We start from the raw sequence: 20,933 nt of genomic DNA, 5'->3' as shown, positions 1-20,933 counted from the left end.
ATTGTAGATTAAAGCCACCATTTTAAATAATAATAATTATATGATTTACAGTTTATTAGTATGTTTGAGCGATTATTTCGCCTACAAAAGGAAAAAAAGTAGTAGGATGTACATTATCGTTTATAAATTCAGGAACACTTACTTCTTGCATCTCATGAAATATAAAAATCTTTAAACATTTTCTTTCGTTTTTAAATTCTTTCGAAGTTAAAAACATTTTATTTAAAAAAAGAGTTTTAAGAAAAAAAGTTCGATATCATTGCGAAATCAATTTTTTTGAAAAAAGCATTAAGTCTACTTTAAAATACTTTTCTGATAATTTTTGTCCAATGTTAGAATAAGCTATATATATATATATATATATATATATATATATATATATACACACACACACACACACACACACACACACACCCACACATATATTAAAAAATTAAAAAATCGGTTTAAAAGTTTAATCTTTTCTCAAAATGCATTTCTGTGGAAAACTGCTACGGTTTTTTTTCCGAGATATTTTTCGTGAGATGTGAAAAAATCGAAAGCGTTCTTGAATTTATGAATATTACAAGTATGTACAAGTAGTACGTACATCAAAAATGTATTGAAAAAATGATAAAACGAGTAATATGTATCTATTGAGGGATTATAAGCTCCAAATGAAAGCTTCGGTTTTACGTACGTTTATTAAAGCTTCCACAATACAATTTATTAATCATCGTTTGCACAACCTTACGTTTCTCCTCACGGCGTGAACTAGAAGATAAATTGCACGTAAAATTGTATCGAAAGTCTGACAAACGCCGCTCTTTATACTTCATTTTCTGCTTCTTTTTTTTTTCTTCGTTTCACAACCCTTTTTTTATTCCTTCGTTACGAAGCGGTATGTCCCCGATTACGTTTGTTCTCCGGTTTTCTTAGCGATTCAATGCCGGCATTGGAAGATTATCGCTCTCTACTATCGACGACGCGATGTAATAATAATATATAAAATAGAATATTTCGGAAATAACGCTCGAATCTGTACAACCGAAAAATTACACATTCACCGGTCTCGTATTTATACTCGTATTTTTTTTCATATGTGTATATATAATATATATAATTATCTCTATGCATGTAAACCTATGTAAATATACATATACTGTCGACATATTCTGTGTACTTTAGTCAAGTTTACATGCTTACACGGCACCACGCCGTATGAGTATTTAGGACAGCGCGATTGCTCATGTGTGCAAATGAACAAATGAAAATTCTAACGATCCTTTGTGACTTTGCGCGGATAATGTCGAGTAATTTTCAATTTTTCTCCTTTCGTTAATCTCTTCAATCCTACATAAGTCCTTAGAATGTACATAGGTTTCGCAAAGTCCTCGAAATTTATGCGAGTTTTGGAGGAACTTTAAACCTCAGCGTTCATGTAACTTCGAAGGATCTACAGGCGATATTGAAAAGCGAAGAATTAATGCACATTGCTAGAGTTTAGATTACTGAACATTCGATGAAGCATTGATGGACCTTAAAATTATGCCATAAACATCAGATTTAATAATGAACAGTCGTTCAGAGATTGAAAACTTGTATTCTACAGTGTAGAACTAGTGCAACTTTGACGTATTTTGGAAATTTTTCAAAACATGTGTCTCATTCAATCTCATCATTTTTAAATTATTTTGAAAAATTATTATTAATACAAAAAATTATTGTTTTCATAGTCCTACTTTCGGCTAGGATCAATAATGAACAACGTGAATGTGGCAGGGGAACACTATTGAAGATCACTTGTACTTCGATTAAGTTCATGAACATTTTTCTATTATTTTTGTTTCATAGCATGAGTGCTATGTAGGATAAACGGCCTAATTGTTGATAAATTAAAAGATTTTTACTTTAAGTATATATTTGACTGATGACATTTTAATTTATTAAAGATTGTTTTTTTTTTAATTTTTATATTACAGCATTTTAATGAAAAATTTAATTACTTCAATAAAAATACTAATTTTATTAAATAAAGCAATTGCCGAAATTATTGCTCCTAATATTGATAATTTTAACATTCTTTTGACTATATTTCTGGCAATCAAATGACCGTTAAGTTGACAGTTTTTATTTGATAGATATTAATCTAAATTAAATTTAATAAAATAATTAACAAGAACTATTTGGTTTTACTATATTAAAAAAAAAAAAAAAAAATTCTCTTTAAATTTCTTTGTGAGCTTTGTATGATGCTTTAAAAAACCGAATAATCATATACATGTACATCAATTAAGCATTCAGCTTATTAAATTAAAATACAATGTCAAAGTTACTTTCACTTTTAAATTTACATCTAACCTAAACACAAAGTTCAAAATTGGATTATAAGACGTTTTAAAGAATCTTTGAAACGTTTTATAATCCATTTCTCAACATTATATTGACTGGAAATATAGTTGACAGTATTAGGAACAGTATCAAAAACTATGTATGTACTATCGATTAATTATAATGTACTTATATATAATTTATTCAATATTTTGCTTCTTTTATTTATTTTTAAGTTTACATTATTGAACAGTTCCAATAACACTTTTGTTAATTTTAACTTAAAATTACTCATTTTCGTACTGCTTTTTCATTTTTTAGAATGTTTAGTAATATCGGATGAAAAACTTTTATAACGATAAGTAAATTCCTTGAGAATTCAAATAAAAATAAATGTAAATCTTTGTAATATAATATATATTGAAAACATATGTAAGATCAGATTGCCAATATTTGAGACATTGCCACTCATAATCGGGCTATTTATCCCATAAAGTAAGATTGGTGCTCTGTAAGATATAAAATCAATTGGACACTATATATTATACAGAACGAGTTTTACACCTTTGATAAACTACAGCTCAAAAACTATCCATTATTAAGTCTGATGTCTAAGATATCTTTTGTTCACCAGATTATAAACTACACCATATATAAAATCCAACTTAATTTATCGGAACCCAATTTTTTATGCAATTAGTGAGGTGTTCTTTCCATAATTTCTTGGTTTTAAAGATCATTGCTTTTATGTTTCGCAAAAATCGCATTTAGTGGATTTTTCGATTTATAGATCTAGCTGCGTATCGCAGAAAATAGAGAGAAAAAGAGAGGAACTGCGACGAGCAGGTAGTTTCACCTGAAGTATGTTGTGACATATAACAAAAGGTCCACTTGCGTTGCGCGTAATGACGAGACTTATATGACAAGAAAAGACTCTGAGATTCAACAAATTAGTCGCGTCGTATCGTCGATGTGTTTGCTTAATAATTAATCAACGAATGTTATTTTCTGGTCGAGGAGCACTCGTGCATTCTTTCAGCCATTTGATGGCATATAGGATACCGAAGCCCTTGTTGCTTACACGTGCCTCATTTATGCGATATTACAACAAGAAAACGCATCCACATAAAAGAGGCCTTTAGATTCTCATTCTGCTACTCAACGCCATTATGTTACTCTAGTTCAGATACGAAAGCACATAAATGAGATAATAAAGAGATATCTCATTGTTTCTTTGAAGTCGAGAATTTTTCAAGCATGAAATATTACGTATTCGTTATACAATTATAATATAATAATATATTATATATATGAGATAGATTTAAACTTGTGATATGTAATCGCGTAATGCTCAGGTGTTTTCAATTCGCAAATCTTTAATTTCACAGATTCTTGGCGTTATCCGTTATTTATTCTACTTTCCTACCATTTATTGATCTACAAATCCTTAATTTCTAAACTCTAGCTTCTTTTACCCATAGACATTTTTTTACACACATAGATATATATACACACAAATTTAATCTTTCACATGTATTTATAGAAACAAACTTCTATTTCTGTAAATTTTTGCTTCTATATCTTTTTGTATTTATATAAAAATTGTCTGATTAATCGGCGTTTATGCTCTTTTGTTTTGCATTCTTTAATTTTTGCAGCTCTTGTACGAGCAATGCGATATTATTGGTTCTGTATGCATAAATATATACTTTTGCAGTTTTTGAATTTCAAATAAAACATTATCCCTGCATTATCCCATTTTTGTGCTTCTAATGATAATTATTAAGCACGTCAATGCCAATATTGTTACGACATTCACATTACTTATATGTTTTGATTAACATATAATTGTTATCTTTGATAAAAAAAAATCACCTATCATATCGAGTAGAGTGTTTTTCAATCAGTTACGCCAACGACGCCAGTTATAAAAGTTTACAACACGCATTTACAACTTTCATGTGTATATGTACATCTCTTTGCCAAATAAAATCTTCTGTCTTCACCCACTTATGATAAATAATATATTATTATATTTAGGACGCTCAACACATCCATTCTAATCAATTTGGCATAGGAACCTTGTTAACGCACGCATCGTTGAGCTCCGTCTCTAATCAACAATTCTAATACTGTTCGTTCAACCGATACGAATCACGCGAAATCGATTTCACCCGCTTCCGAGAATAGTCACGAATGTTCCATGACACGAAGCCACACCTTGTAAAATGTTTCTACAAAAATGTATAAAGTACGAATTAATACATAATTACAGAGATTATTGTATATACAAACGTACAGTCTCGTCATGGAATGGTATACGACAATATATTATATTTAGATTAAATAATCTTACGATCGATCGTCTTGTATGACTACTTATACAATATTAAATCTCTTAAAAAAAAATTGCTCGATTTACAGATTTACGATATAAGATCCTTGGATCCGCTGGTTCTTGTCCATATTCTTACATTCTTTGCAATTTAGAATTCAAACTTTTAGTACGCTTTTCTCTGGCCCTCAATAAATATAGAATATATTTATATCTAAGCCCCAACTATATATAAAAATCTTCAATTAATTATACAAATTTTTACGTCATTTTTACGTATTTTTAGATATATATATTTGATTTTATCTATGATTCGAAAAATCTTCGACGATTTCAGGATCCATGGATCCAATATTCGTAATAAAATTCGGCGGAATATTACAGTTAGTATTTATTTTATATACCTGTGTTCGATAGATTCAGTAGTATTGTTCTTATTGCCAATCAATATGTGTGAGATCAATAAAAAAGAAACAGAACAAATTTTCAACAAAAAAGATAAAATTGTAAGCGATGTTTCGATAGTAAAATACGTATTTTGTTAAAATTCATATTTCCGTTATACATCCTGAGTTCATCTCATTCATTATCTTTATCGTGTTAAAACTGTCCCAAAAAGGGAGGCTGCCCGTTAAATCTAAAGACTAATTCCAGGTCCATTATACCTAAATTTTATTACAGCTACATTCTGTAGCAGATTGTTCAAACATCGGTGACTCTTATCGATGCTCGAGAAGAGTTCAATGAGAATACCGGAACCCGAGATGTGGAACTCGAAAGCCGTCGAGATCGAGATTCCACAGTAACGTGGGTTCAGTTCGTCGCATGACTATTTCTACGTCTTAAAAACACTCTGCTGTTGACTGGGTAGACTCTAGTCAAGAGTATGAGCGAGCTGCCCAAAGCCAGTTTGACGGGTGCTTGGCGGCCGCCGGGTAGCCTGATGAACACTGTTGCCACCGCCGCGACACCGTCATCAGTAGGTTCAACAGCTACCGGCCTCACGTCGCTGTGAAAACTCACATGCTTGCCCCGCCTGCCCTTACGTTGCGGCGAGCTCGGGCTACACTCGCCGCCGTCCCGATCATAGAGTATCGTTGCGGAAGCAAATGGTCGTTTCGCCATGTGTAACATCTCCACAACGTGACGACGTCGAGCACGGCGTAAATCTGCCGTCTGCTTTGCCTTCCACACGACCACGCATATTGCCAAGAACAAGAAGAAGCAGGAGAAGAAGCACGAGAAGAAAACGAACAGATCGATGTGCAACTGATCCTGACGGAAGAAGATCATCCCATAGGCGGCGCGACCATTCAGTTCCGGATTAACCGGGTCGATTGCTCGTAGCGCGATGTGAAATTTGGTTTGGCCCAGCTCGTGCTTGTCTTGCGGCAATGTCAGTACCAGTCGATTCGTTAGATTACGGATCACCAGAAAGGTGTTTCGTCTCTCGATTGTCAGAAAGCTAGCCAGATCGTTCTCGAGCCAGCGTTCCATCACGTAATACTGCTGTCCAGTGTTCCATCGGGTCGGTTCTGTGGTGGTGCCGTTAATCATTCCAAAGTGAGGATGAAACTCAACGATCCGGAATCTATTATTAGGTTGATCAGGCCGCAATCTGAATCTGTTATCTAGCTCGACCTGCGAACGTAATAAGTATTTCAGATACTTTATTGATAAATATATAAGTATCGCAAAAAATTTATAAATGCATAAAATTATAAAATAATAAAATAATTAGCAATAAAAATTCAATGCGATAAATAATGTGCAAATTAAAGATAAAATAAAATTCTTTAATTGGAAAAAATGAAAAGAATCGTAAATCTTAAATATAATAAAAAATAAATTTGATATAAACTCATATCGATTTTTATATTAGCTCAATAGCAATGAATCAAAGTGATCCAAATTTATAGATTAAGAATGCAAGGATTTAAAATATAGAGTTTTAGGTTACATAATAGAAAAAGAAAGAAAAACAGTAGACATGTCCAAAAACGGAGAAAATAGATTAAAATGCAAAATAAAGTAATATTTTTATTGGCAAAGTAGTTTGTAAAAAGATTAAATAAGAGAATCATACATCTTGATATCCAGTCGATGAGTTTAAATTGACGACGAAGGAATCGTCTCGAGGACTCAAGAACAGATCCAAGGCACCTTGGGTAACATCTACCATCACTCTGATGTCCACGTTCATGAATCGTGGTTGCACCATGTAGAAGACGGTTTGGCCAGGATTTAGGGGCTTCGGCTTCATCTTGCACTCGTCTGAAATAGCGAAACAATGTAAAGTTTTATCTTGGATATGCAAAAACGGTAAAATATCGCATAATTTACAGTAGAAGAAAGAGAATACGAACCGTAAGATAAACCTCCACACAAAAAAGAACGTTGCAATTTAAGAAAAACAATTACTTGACCAAAGTGTCGAATGCGTGAATACAAATATATGAAGTGAAATCGAAATAGTACCAATGCTCTTGATCGAAGTTATATTGATTAATACTAACATTAATATTATTTATATTCACGTCAATAAAAAAAAAAAAAAGATAACACAGAAGTGATTTAGAAACGGAAATGTTATTGCGAGTGAACTCTATTAGATTTATTAAAAGATATAAAACTTAGTGCAAACGAGAATCTTGTACAGTGATTTTTGCAAATTAGATTGCGTATTAGGTGTCGCTGTAATGACATGAAGATTTAATTTCTCATTTACATGTGCATTTACCTATTAATTTTGAGTCAAAGCACATTTTATTATCGACTGTGACAGTCTTGTAGCACTGATGGCCCATCGTTGGGGTGCCGGCGTAGTTTTCTCTGCACTTGCTGCATTGTACCATCCAGCATGGAGTGCCGCCGGTGTTTGTGCCCTTTATAGGACCGCTGATGCAGGATGGCTCGCTCTCGGTGTTGTTGCCGCAATTGCACTTCTCACCGGTCACAGGATCGCACGTGAAGCCGTGACCATGACACTCGCATGGCCGGCACACATCTCGAAGATCTTCCGTCCCCCGGAAGTAGCCAGTCATACATTCGCCGCACTTGTCGCCTCTCGTATTGTTCCCACAGTTGATGCACTTCGCTTTTGCCACCGGTCCTTCACCCAGCTGCCTACTGAGTTTCTCTATCGACATCTTGTCTACCGAGTTCGGATCGGGCACGGTCATGCTGTCGTTGATGCAAATCCGAGTGTGCCCGTTGCAGTATTCGAGACACGGCACGCACTGACCGTTGTCCGCAGGATTTCCGACGTACAAAGGCAGGCACTTTTCGCATTGCTTTCCCATCGTGTTGTTGTGGCATTTCGTACAGTTATCGAGCTTGTCCGGACCGGCGCAATCGCTGTGGCCGTTGCATTGACATTGGATGGAGCAGTTCGAGCCGACGTAACCGAAGTCACAACGACACAGGTCGGGCTTCACACATGTGCCTCTCACACAACCCTGTGTGCACATGGGCACGCAGATTTTCTTACCAAAGTCGTTTCCCCAAGTAGTTTCAGTTTTATACCCATCTCCACACTTACACTCGAAGCCTTCCTCCAAATCGAAACACTTCTCGCTCTTTGGCGAACACGTGTGGTGTCCATTCTCGCATTCATTCTCCGGCGGACAACGGACATAATGCCACGAGAACTCTGGTTTCGGTAACGCGTTCAACAATGACATCGTAACATTGTCCTGTGCTTCTAAGGACATCTCAACGTGATACGGATGCAACGTTGTGGTGATCGGCGCCTCGACCTCCGGGAAGTGTTGACGATAAAGCATTTCGCAAGTACCACCCGCCGGATGGTCCGCCGGTGCCTCGAGTGATCCTTCCGTGCATATTCCTTGACCGGTTACATTAGCAGAATCCAAGGAGCACCAGCCGCAATGCGAATGCTTCAGACAGGTGCTACACTGCTTGAACACAGAGCACGGTTCCGGGCAATGGTCCATGTCCGCGCTACGCAACACCAAACCGCAAACACCACCGGCGCAGTAGAGCGGCTGATACGATGGAGAGATACACTCGTTCAATTGCGTGGACCACCTACATTCGCTCCATCCACCTTCGGCTCCGGTACCCTTCAGACAACTTCTGCAGTCTTTGTGCTCGGAGCACCTCTTCTCACACTGCGTGCTGCTTAATTTGATGCTGGACCGCTCGAATATATCATCCAGAACGCAGATCCAGTCGTAGACAGGCTCGCCCGTTAGCTTCAGTCCTAATTCGTTAGTCTTCAGTACCTGCCTCGTCCACACGCAGCTGCCCAAATTGTTGCATTTTTCGCAGTCGCTCGCCGGACACAACCGTTCCCCGCATAGATTCACGTTACTTACCGACACGCTGCATTTGCTTAGCTCCGATAGATGCTCGTCGCAATCTCTGTCTGACGGGATGCACTTGCCGTGCGGACAATTGGTGCACCACTTGCAAATCGGCTTGTTGTCTTTGTAATACGGCCATTCCGCCAGACATTCCGTGCAGGTTCTGAAGTTCTGGCACTTCCTGCTTGCCATCCACTCCGAATTGCAGAATATTCCGTTCGATCGTTGAGCTTGAGTCACGTTGATGTCACACTTGTCGCCTCGATTACTCGATATCTCGTTCGAGAAACAGAAAGAAGTATTGGTGCCATTGAGAGTAGTGACAGCGCAGAATGAGCAACCAAAATATTTCCTGCATGTGGTTTTATCCTTCCACAGATTGCACAGATCCTCCGGTATGCTGATCAACGTAACGTGACTCTTAATACCACCGTCAAAGCCACCGACAACGTAAACGGCGTTCGACTCTGGATCGGCGTGAGTCATCGCATGGGCATACGCTGGTGGTGGCGGACTGCCGATCGTTTCCATGTCTTTTGTTATCAAACGTATCCACAGGTTGCATGAATATTTGTATGCTATTAACGAGTCCGAGGTATTGTGAGGATTTTGTCGGCCGCCAAATATCACCATATATTCGTCCGTCGTAACCGCGGAATGAAGGAATCTAGCTTGAGGTAAACTGCTGCCATCGGTAACATCGTCTTCAAATGGTGGCAGTACAGACCATGTTCGTGTCTTGTAATCCAAGGCATACAATTTGTTTGAAATAAACGTTCTATTTACCGCATAGGTGTAGCCACCGAAAACGTAGAAACTATCGGACTTACTGTGATATACCGTAGAATGACCGTAAATACCTAGAGGTCCGTTTCCTACAGTGTTCACTGTATCCCAGGTCTCAGTCTCTAGATTAAATTCCCAGACCGTGTCTAGGTACCCATATTTAGGACTAAAGCCACCGATAAGAATCAGACTCTCCGATTCTCCGTCCCTGCGTAAGGTTAACGTGTGACCAGCCAAAGGCAGCGGCTCTTTCTTTGATTCCTCCTGCACAATTTGGCTCCATCGTTGGTTTTGCAAACTGAATTTCCAGAAGTCGCTGAGAGTGTTGTTCGACAGCCCTTGTACGTCCTCATCCTTCATAGATAGACCACCGTAGACGTAGATTTGTTGCCTACTATGTACAATTTCAGCGGCATGAAAGTAACGCCCCTGTGGCATAGACGCCTCCGACGTAGATTCTACTGTCACTGGCATCCACGTATTGTTCTTTGTATCGAAGAGTCTAATATCATTCAGAGGACCGTGGCTCAGTGAGTAACCACCGAACATCCAGAGACTGCCACGTCGATCAGCCACTAGACTGTGCCCGAAGCGCGGCAGCGTTTTTCTCAAGTGGTCCAGATGATCGGTCAAATATTCTGAATTAAAAAGTTCCGTGAATATCAATTGGGTGTTATTGAGTTGGATAGAGCAGTCACGACCACCGTAGCCCGGTACACAAACGCAACGTCCGTAACCTTTGTCGCAGACGCCGCGTTTCTCGGAAGCAGTACAATTATCCGGACAGGTCTCCACGTCACAGTTGATACCGACGTAACCGGATTTACAAAGACAGTTGCCGTTGCGACATTCACGGTTCCCCGGGCAATTATTGCATGTCATTATTACATAGCTTGCATTGAAACCCTCCACTTCGTCCAGTTGCTTATAGTGCACTGTTAAAAATCCAGATTTGGCCTCCACTGTCACTGGATAGTTGGTGCTCTCCGTGCAGTACACGCCCAGTAGTTGGCTTTGATGGCCACCGGTAGATGAGACAAACTCGGGCAGACCGTCGTACACGTACACACTGTTCTCCTGGCAACTCACATTGATGTCATCGTGAATAGTGAATTGTATCACGCTTTGAATCGCCGAAGTTGTTGCATCTAAAGAAAGATCCGTTTCGGGACTGACAATCCAGAGGCACTCTCTCGTTGGTGAGTCACCCATATAATTATCCCAAAGCGAAGATTGAGAGTGTCGACTACCAAGACCTTGCTTGCCGGTTTCTTCGCCGCCCAGCATACCTCGAGACATGCAGCCGTAGTAGCACATCCCACCGTTACGCGGGTCACCATAGTAATCCCGCTTACAGCGTTGACACTTATCGCCTTCGGTATTATCGCGGCAGAAACACATGCCGGTCTGCTGATCGCAAATGCCGAGAGTTACGTCGCCATGCCCATTGCAGTTGCATTTACGACAACCTAACGGTGTTGTTGCATTCCCATAACTTCCTGCCTTACATTCTTCACAGTAGCGTCCAGTTGTCCAGTCTTGACACTCGTCACAGATGCCTGGTCCCTAAACATTAAATAAGATTCTTATACATAACAAAAATTGATCAAGGAAAGATTAAGAAACAAGTTTATATTTTCTGTATGCAATCTTTGCTTACCTGCAGACACGTGGAATGGTTGTAGCAGCCGCAGTTGGTCCGACAATCCGGTCCGGTCCAACCTAGATTGCATTCACACTTGTAATCCGGCGCCTCGCTGCAATATCCGTTGACGCACCTCTCGTAACAAGTCTTGGTACAATTCTCCTTGCCGTCACCATTAAAGCCACGTTTGCATTGGCAGCTAAAGCTACCATGGGTATTGGTGCAAAGCGCATCGGGATGGCAGTCGTGCAAGCCGAGATCGCACTCATCCACGTCCGGGCACTGTGCATACGCCCAACCAGACTCGTCGGCATTCAGACTGCTGTTCCGATACTCGTTGATGATCGTGCTGCAGTTGACGTGAGCCTGATTGAAATCACCCTGAACGCACACACCGGTAATGGGATTCTCCAGGCTGTAGCACCAGCCGCAGCTGAGCGAATGCAAGCAGCTGGAGCAGTTGAAGTGCCGACTGCAACTCTTGCACTGATCATTGCCGGTAAGCGACGAGTCGCTACGCGACGTGACACCCATTAGGCCTGCTTGATCCAACCATTCTCGGCACAAGCCGAACTGATATTCCGATGTGTACACGGAAAACGAGAAGCACTCCCGCGTGGCTTCACACCATACACATCTACCACGCTCGTCCAGACATTGTGTACAGTTGGAGCGTTGTCGACATGGAATTGGACACTGATCCAGACTCACCACGGCATTGGGTAGTCGAGCGATTCGCGAACACCTCGCTTCCTCCGTCCACCATTCGCACAGATTAGTGCTTACACATGACTCGCAGGAAATGTAATTGGAGCAATTAGCGCATGCCGATGGCGTGATTGTTAAGTAGCGCCATTCGCGTATTGCCTCACCGCGCTCCTCATCCCATTCCACATCTGCCGCGCAGCTCTCCGTCTCGTTGGCAGAGCGCGGCAGACATTGACTGATAATGTCGCACCAACCGCATGAAGAGTCAGTCAAGCAATGCAGACAGTTGCCATATTGATGGCAAGAGCCGTTTTGATACGGCTCCAAGTACTCGAATGTGAATACTTTCGAATTCTCTAACTTCTTGTTATGAGTAATCTCCATTTTACTCGCAGAAGCATAACTCGCGGTCACCATTCTTTTCGACTCAAAGTCCAACAAATAACGGCCCGGCTGCAGCTCCATCGGATATCCGTCTGGCCATTTCATTGGTATACACTGCGATGTCTCCGCGGTTAAATTGGCGACCAGTTCCTGAATAGAATTTAAAATTTGTGAAAGTTTAATTATAGGAAAACTTAAAAAAATTGAATTTGTTCGATCGGTTTGTACGATGAGAATTTCAATATCCAAATTCACAAATTTCTTTCAATAAATAAAAATAAAATTATTTTAAGTTATTATTTTTCCTTGCACTACGTTTTCATATTTTTTACTATTATATCATTAAATCTCTTAACAATTTGTTGACAAATTACGAAATAATAGAAGATTCACTGAAAAAGCCTGGGTAAATCAAAACGTTCGAATTTGAATAAAATAACTAAATGATTTGGATATATTCAAAATAAATAAAATATCTACATATTAAAGATGTACTTTAATTTGCTCATTATTGGCCGTTGACCTTCATTGATCACATTTGTAAATAAAACGAGTTTGCTATTTATTGTTTATACTTTTTTTATAATTTTTACATTTTTTTTACGACTTTTTAATACAATTAGAGAGTATGGCAGTTGCTAATCGGCAAAGATAACTTACCAACTTATCAGGTTCATCGTTTCGTGATACGTGAAGTGTCGCACTGTTATAACTGACGCAGATCTTCAGATGCTCCGCTGCACTATCCCAAAAGTAATATGGCGGTCTAAGGAAGCCAGTCAATCTGGCGATCATTTCGCCGCCCAACGCCGATTCTGTTTTCGCACCTTGCGTAGGTAGAATAGTGAAGTCGACCGTGGTCGCGTTCACTATGGCTACTGAGTCGGGCTGACTAAAGTTAACTGGTGGTCTATATGTGAGAAAAGTCAAACCCGGCCTCTTGTCCATCTCTCGACATTCTTCAACCTTAGTAATCTCTGTGCCCTTCGAACCCCACCAGCCCGGTATCTGCGATGGCGTGTCGTCCCGCAGACCGCACACTCCATAATTATCATCTTTGTGATGACAGCGAGCATTTTGGACACACCACGTGCACGTTCCCAAATTTAGTTTATTTGAAACGGACTTTCTGCCGCGGAAATTTGTGCCCCAACCACCACCGGGCTGGCCATGTATTAGGCAAGAATGACAGTCACCCAGGGCAGGACAGACTCCCGGACAGCGCGTCGTCTGTAGATTCGTTGTGCAATTGCTGCCTATTGTCCGACCGTAGCACGTCTATAATGTGCCAGAAAATTTTAATACATTAGAGCGTAAAATTGAAAGTTGCTTTATAAATATATATAGAGATGAGATTATAATAAGTAAAAATACCTCATCCGCGGAACACCAGCCACATTCAGGATTTGCTGCGCATTCCATTAGGCTCCTATGGTTCACGCAAATTTGCTCTGGCTCCCTGTAATCCGTGTCTCCAGGTGCTAACATAGGCGGCAAAGTGTATGCGAGAAGATCCGCATTTACATTACCATGATATCCACCAACAAGCAGCAAAGTATTTCCATTACGCACATCTGCCGCATGAGCAAATACACCTTGTTGCTTAGGATAACGAGAATCTAGAAATGGAAAAATAAATTTTTGATATATTTAAATCGTTATAAAATAAATTTTATGTAAAATAAATTAAATTTGCCTTACCCTTATTTGCCTTAACCTCGTTTAAGCCTAATACATCGTGGCTCACCCAAGTATGACAGCCAAGGTGATAAAGATACATTTGATTATCGTAACAGATCTCCTCCTTGTTATGTCTATGGGAATATCCGCCAAACACTACTAGATAATTTCCTGCCGTAACAATAAATAAAGTGTTATGTGTATTTTAAATTTAAAAAAAGTGCATTAAACACATATCATCAAATTTATATATATTAAAAAAACACTTTATGTATATATAATATTTTAATATCATTTGTAATGTTGTTTTATTTTTATATAATTAAACTTTATATACAAAAAAAATTTAAGAAATGACCTAATCATTGGCAAGTATCTTAAATACAAAAAATCTAATTTAAATACTTCCTTTCAATTAAAATTTTTTAATTAAAATTTTATTTTTAATAAAATATTATAACAATAAGCAACTCCTTAAGAATTAAATAAGAATCAAGTAAAATTAAATTTAAATATTATGTAATAACATAATTTATATTTTATAAAAAATATTTAAAATCGATTTTTCAGTATCTAAGATATTATTAGTAATCAAGCCATTTTTTAAATATATATATTTACATATTTTTAAATTTTAAAAATTGTTTTATTTAGTAATAACAAGTAATTACCTATGATACTACATGTATGGAACGCGCGTTCTCTCGGTACGTATGTATCTCGCAAGTGTGCCTGTGGATAATCAATCTCGGACCAGACCTTTCTGTCCAGCTGAAAGACGAACATTCGGTCCGACAATTTACTGAAACGGGCGACGCTGGCGGCTACACCGCCGTACACCAAGAGAGAATTGGTAGCATAATGATATACAGTCGAATGTGCTACCACGCGTACGTCAAGTTCCTTACCGCCTCGCGGTCGTACTTCTATCCACCTCTCATTGATTGCAGTAAAATCCGCTATAATTATACGTTATGCTAATATTTCTCAATATTAACTGTTTCATATAAACGTAGAAACTAGAGAATTTATACGTAAAAAATGTATAAATATTATACATTCTCTTTGGATTTTCTTTTTTCACTTTAATAAATTAATAATAAGTTAAAGATAAACTTAAACTTACCTAAGCGCAATTTAATTTTATAAAGACTGGATGAAAACTCTCCGTCAACGGTACTACCTCCGAATAGATAAATGTAATCGCCTGCTAAAGTTAGAGTATGCCTTGTAAGTCTAGGCGGGTAGAAGGGGGAATTTTTAGCGCGTAAAGTCCACATGCGTTTTTTCACATTGTAATGCCACAGTTCATTCGATAGAGAACCATCTTGTACCTTTCCTCCGTAGATCACAAAACCATCTGAAATTATTTTGTTTTATTCGTTTTATTAGTCGATAATAATTAAATAATTTTAAGTTCAAAATTTTATGATTATAAATATATAGTTTGTCTTAAAAAATGCTATAATCGTAAAAATTTTTTCATAATTTTTTAAACACAAATTTATTTCGTCCATTTGTAATAAATGCAACCAAAAATTTTTTTCTCTTCTCTCTTATTAAAAATATATTCGAAAAACATTTCTTCGTTGCTTATTCAGACAAAAAAAAATAAAAATAAAGTTTCATGAAACAAGGTCTTCGTTCTACTTTATATTAATTAAAGCTATAAAATATCAATTTGAATGTGTTAATTTGCGTGTAAAATTAGCGGCAAATTCCTTGATTTCTACAGCGTGGAATTTTTTGCCATATTTTTATTAGCATAGATTAGTAAACGATATATGTCGTACAGACCTTGGTATTTACATGCAGCGTGACCATATCGAGGACTTGGTTTGGGTAATTCATCAATAGTTGGCTCTGTAACTTCCACTTTTAGTGAATCAGTAGTTACTTTCGGATACTCTGGATCAAAAACGTTTTCTTCTGCGGATCCCTCCACAATTCGCTCTTCCCATTTCACGTCGTCATTCTGCATATCCGTTGCATCGTGTTCTTTGTACAAGTTTTCCAAATTTCTGCGATATCTTTAATAAACAAATATGTAATAAAATATTAATTTAAGTCTAATTATACAAATAAGTAGCATTAAATATTTCGTAAAGAATCTTGAATATATAAAAATTCTATACAAAGTTGTTCTAAAGATTACTTTAACTAGATTTAATGAATTTTTATTTATGATATTTTCAATAAAAATATATAAGTTTTTTTTTATATATATGTATATACATATATATAGTACTTATCAATTTTTATATCTTTACACGAACAAAATACAAAGTTGACAGTGCATTGTTTCGAGATTTTCAAGATTGTTTCAAGATATTAAATTAATAAACGAGTCACTTATTACCTTGTTGATATTTGTGAATATCGTGGTCTTACATGTCGTGGATGCTTTCTCCTGGGATCATCGTTCCTATCGATCCTAATGGTACTTCTGCTCTTCTCGTTCTCTTTGTCTTTATGCATATTCCTAAATTCTCGCGAACCGTGTTGACCTAATGTATTATTATCTTTGATGCTATAAAGTAGCTTCCAAATTAAAGTTGATGTCGGTAGGCCGTATATCTCTTTGGCACCAGGATTGCGTTGTAATTCCATAGCGATCAATGTTGGATCCAGATACTCGGCAGATGTTGCGCCTTCTACGAATGTAATGTTTCGAAGTTATTTTTTATTTTTGGATGTTGCAAAATATAAAAAAAACTTTTGGATTTTACATTATAATACATGATTCTTTATACGTTAGAGAAGAAGACAAAAACATAATCAAAATACAATTACAAAAGTTATAAAGAAATTATAAAAAAATATAATATTGTCTTAAGTTTCTTGAGTAGAATTGTGCATTAATTTATGTACTTACCTAATACATTTCCATATTCGTCTTCCCATTGACTTGTGCTAAACCTGTATATTTCTAAGTCACTGAGTATATAATTGAGATCGTAGCCGCCGAAAACATAAAGTGAGTCTGTTTCCTGAACATAGATCGCTGTATGAGCTGCGCGTGGTCTGAGTCCACCTTCTGAATGCGAAAGCCAATGCCATCTGCATATAAATAGATTATTACACAGCTTTTTTATTTGCATATGTCCCATTCACATGTTAATATCCACACATGTAATAAATAAAATAATAAAAGAATAATTTTATTCTATTTCAAATAACAATATATGTACGATAAATAACAATGTAAGTACAAAGCGCAAAATCGTGAAATTTAACAAGATAATGTACCGATTTCCATCTGGATTCGTTTGATGCAACGAACAAGATTGTCCGGAATAGCCGGCCTTGCATTCGCATCTTTTCACCCCACAAATACCGTTGTTGCTGCAATTGTTTGCACAGAGAGCTCGAGAGCAATCTTTACCTCCCCAATCGTTTTCGCAAAAGCACGTATTGTTAATACATTTTCCATGATGAGTACAATTGTTCGGGCAATCCGTGACCGAAAATTCTGCATGAAAACCGTCTAGGACATAATTTGTGTCACTATATAATAATATTAACATCTGAAAAAAGATATGCAATATTACAATACCTAACACTACATAATAATATTTTGTGTATTTTATATTTTTCATTATTGTTACACAATTTCAGTAGTAACTTATATTTCAATTACATATAGATATATTATATCTTTATATCTAAATAGTTTACATAATCTTTCATTATAAAAAATTATAATTTTCATATTAATTCATGATATACATATAATATTGATTGTTAATGCCTGAGTTGCTATAAAATCTTGAATCTGTAATTCATTATCTATGTTATTACTGTGGAATGCATCTACTTACATAACCAGATGATGATGTCACCTGCTGTGGCTCGGTCTTGCCACTAAAGCTACCCAGAAGCGGTGAGCGAAAGGAATCTCCATCATAAACAAACACATAGTCATAGCTGCACTCTGTGCCCATTGTCCGAAAACTTAATGTAATAAATTGGCGGCTGTGGTTAGCTACAACGAGATAAAGAATATGGATTACATGTTAGTTGTACTTAAAAAAATATAATTAATTCTTTGTCTCTTTAAAATCAGTACTCTATACCTTTAATGAGCCATTCGCAGTGAGAATCTTGAGTATAATTGGAGCCCATGGGCCCATCGCTGATGATTCCCCATGAGTCCATAAACACCTTCCTCGTCTTATCGCACGGCACTTGCTTCGGAGGTGCCTGCGGAGCTAAGTAGAAGCCCGGCAGCAGGCAGCTCCATATGACAACCCATGCTGTGGGGGATATCGTCCACCCCATCACAGCGTGTTTGCCTCAATAACGTTTAACGACACACAGGTCATCATTCGTGGGCATCATATGATTTCTTGAGCAATTACGTGGCGTAGTATATATGAAGAGAGTCGTATCTGGAAAGGGCGTACAATATGTTAGTTTATCTACGCGTGTCATTGGATTTTTTAATTAACAAGTACAAGATAAGGAAACAGCTTCATTCGCCCGAGAATAAATTTGCACAGCTGCACGTTATATTAACAGAGATTAACGTACAATGCAGTTTGCAGGATGTGTGCAGTGACACGATTAGACTTTAAACGTCTGTTTTACAATGCTCAGTACTCTAAGAAACGCCGGATGTCTTTGAGCTTTAAGATAACGTGCAATAATGTCAGATTACCAGGTGTAGCGCAAACTCCACATGTTAGAAATCAAAGCAGCCAAATTAAGTGTCGTCCTTGAGCTTTGCGATGTTAACGTTTTATTAGTACAGCAATAATTTACTCCAAGAATTTACGAAAAAAAAACAAAAACAAATTCTGTTAAAACTTTTACATAACGTGCAATAAAATAATGCCGAATCTCAAAAAATAGCGAGACATATTTTGCGAAAGTGCAACGCGTATGCGAGCGAGCTGAAGCTTTTCTTGGGGATTGCGTCGTCGCGTTTCGGTACCATGCTCCGAAATTCATCGCCGCACAGTGAGAGGAGAATATCGGAGGCTATTGTCAATCGGTCGAAGCAACACCCGATGATCAAGAATTTCTCAACAAACGCTACGAGCGAGCGTGCGAAACGCTCGCGGCGGCAACGTCTTTTGGTCTTTGTTACACGTCGTGCAACGTGTTGAAGGACAATCCCCCGGAGCGAGCCAGCATCGCGCGAGAACGCAAGGCTCTCGGCTCGGCTCCTGATCAATTTGCAAATAAGCACAAATAAGCAAATGACATACACGCACACTTCCGCGCGCACGCACGCACGCACACGCACACATGTGCCCGTGAACTTTCCGCACCTATCACGAGACGACGACGACGACGACGACACGACGGCGACGACGATGACGAGAGCAGCATAATAAGCCCCCGGGGAGAAATTGGCCTCGGGAAAAGTCGCAGAGCTCGAGTAAAGTCCACAGGGGAACGGTCTCACCTTCGACGGGACGGAATCACGGCTCGTCCTCCGGTAGGAAAAAACGGAGAGAGAAAAAGACAGCTGGATAGAAGGATGGAGAGGGAGGGAGAGAGATGGGATCGTATCAAAACATCGCGATCCGCGGGAGGAAAGTCGCGGGCTGCCAGAATCCGCGGGTGCGTCGAGGCACCGAGATTGCCGCCGGCGACAACGTTAAAATCTCGTCGCGAGAAACGTGTGCGACGAGCCACGGGCGCACGTGAGATGTGTCGCGATGTGCCAGGCCAGGCGACCGTGACGTAAAACGCCGTGAAAACGCCAGTCGACGCGGGTCCGGGTCCGGGTCCGGGCTCGCCAGCAGAACTTGGCAGAACTCGGCGCGCGCTTCGACTGCCCCGCTATGTGCATCGCTTTTTATGGTCGCGCCCGAAGTGGGGGGAGCACCGCGGCACTTATTACGTGTGGCCGCTTTATTTTATTAATAAGGACTATGATACTATCGCTACTATCGGCGCACCAATCCTTTCTTTCACAGTTTTGCTCTAGCCTGTTATTTTTATTCTGGGTTGGGTAATAACTATAATTAAAAAGTTAAATAATAAAGTTACAAAATTATAAATAACTTTTAACTCTTTAGTAATTTTACATTATTTTATTTTAACTTTAACTAGTTGTGCTTTTAAACACAAATTTTAATTTATTAGCATTTTTGCTCAATTAAAAATTTATAAAAGAGAAAAAATTATAAAAGAATACATTTCCATATAAAAAGCAATATTTTTTTATTATTTCATATAAAATTAATTTACAAATAAAGTATTAAATTTGTTTAATAATTCATTATAATTTAATATACTTTTTTAAATTAACTTTTAAATTAATTTAATCTTAACTTTTAACTAGTTAATTTAGTCTTGACTTTTAATTAGTTCTATGTTCAACTTAATTAAATTAATTTTAAAACTTATTGACTTTAGCTTTAAAAAATGTATTAACTTACTCAATCCTGAATTTTTTTATAACATACAATTGATATTTATAATGTAAAATAGTGTACTATGTGTACCTCGAGAATTTAGCTTTACATTTATTCAAAAACACCCTTTATCTCTTATATATTTCAAATACGTTAATAAAACATGTTCAAAAAGTATTTGCGTATGAGATAAAGATTATTGATAATGTACACAAAGGCAATGACACTGATAATTTCAGATAATAAAGATATTCTTTGTGATTATTATTTTGTTCATCAATACTTCAATGGTGATAATTCATGAAAAATTTTTATGAGTGATCAACTGCTAGATAGGTTCTGGATTCGATTTTAATCCTTATTCTGTGTTTTGATTTTATAAAATT

At 37.7% G+C, this 20,933-nt stretch overlaps 1 protein-coding gene across 4 annotated transcripts; it reads right to left on the bottom strand.

The window, feature by feature from the left end:
* Nucleotides 1-27: 27 nt before the first annotated feature.
* LOC105197584 (multiple epidermal growth factor-like domains protein 8) lies at nucleotides 28-20,157 on the bottom strand. Of its 4 annotated transcripts, none has more exons than XM_026138365.2 (17): nucleotides 19,453-20,157; nucleotides 18,253-18,567; nucleotides 17,998-18,161; nucleotides 17,426-17,703; nucleotides 17,052-17,236; nucleotides 16,536-16,830; nucleotides 15,974-16,206; nucleotides 15,303-15,536; nucleotides 14,848-15,135; nucleotides 14,198-14,347; nucleotides 13,871-14,115; nucleotides 13,157-13,774; nucleotides 11,420-12,646; nucleotides 7,386-11,325; nucleotides 7,012-7,023; nucleotides 6,732-6,919; nucleotides 28-6,286 (listed from the first exon to the last, which is right to left on the bottom strand). In XM_026138365.2, the coding sequence occupies exons 2-17, from the start codon at nucleotides 18,455-18,457 to the stop codon at nucleotides 5,459-5,461; spliced, it is 9,090 nt and encodes a 3,029-aa protein (XP_025994150.1). In that variant the 5' UTR covers nucleotides 18,458-18,567; nucleotides 19,453-20,157; the 3' UTR covers nucleotides 28-5,458. The 4 variants fall into 4 exon arrangements, with proteins under 4 accessions (XP_025994150.1, XP_025994149.1, XP_039309055.1 ...); XM_026138364.2 differs by lacking the exon at nucleotides 19,453-20,157 and adding an exon at nucleotides 19,113-19,417; XM_039453121.1 differs by lacking the exon at nucleotides 19,453-20,157 and adding an exon at nucleotides 18,837-19,079.
* Nucleotides 20,158-20,933: the final 776 nt, after the last annotated feature.

This window comes from Solenopsis invicta, chromosome 1 (genome assembly GCF_016802725.1).
Source record: "Solenopsis invicta isolate M01_SB chromosome 1, UNIL_Sinv_3.0, whole genome shotgun sequence".
NCBI lineage: Eukaryota > Metazoa > Arthropoda > Insecta > Hymenoptera > Formicidae > Solenopsis > Solenopsis invicta.
The sequence above is the reverse complement of the archived record's forward strand: the minus strand, read 5'-3'. Positions and strand labels throughout refer to the sequence as shown.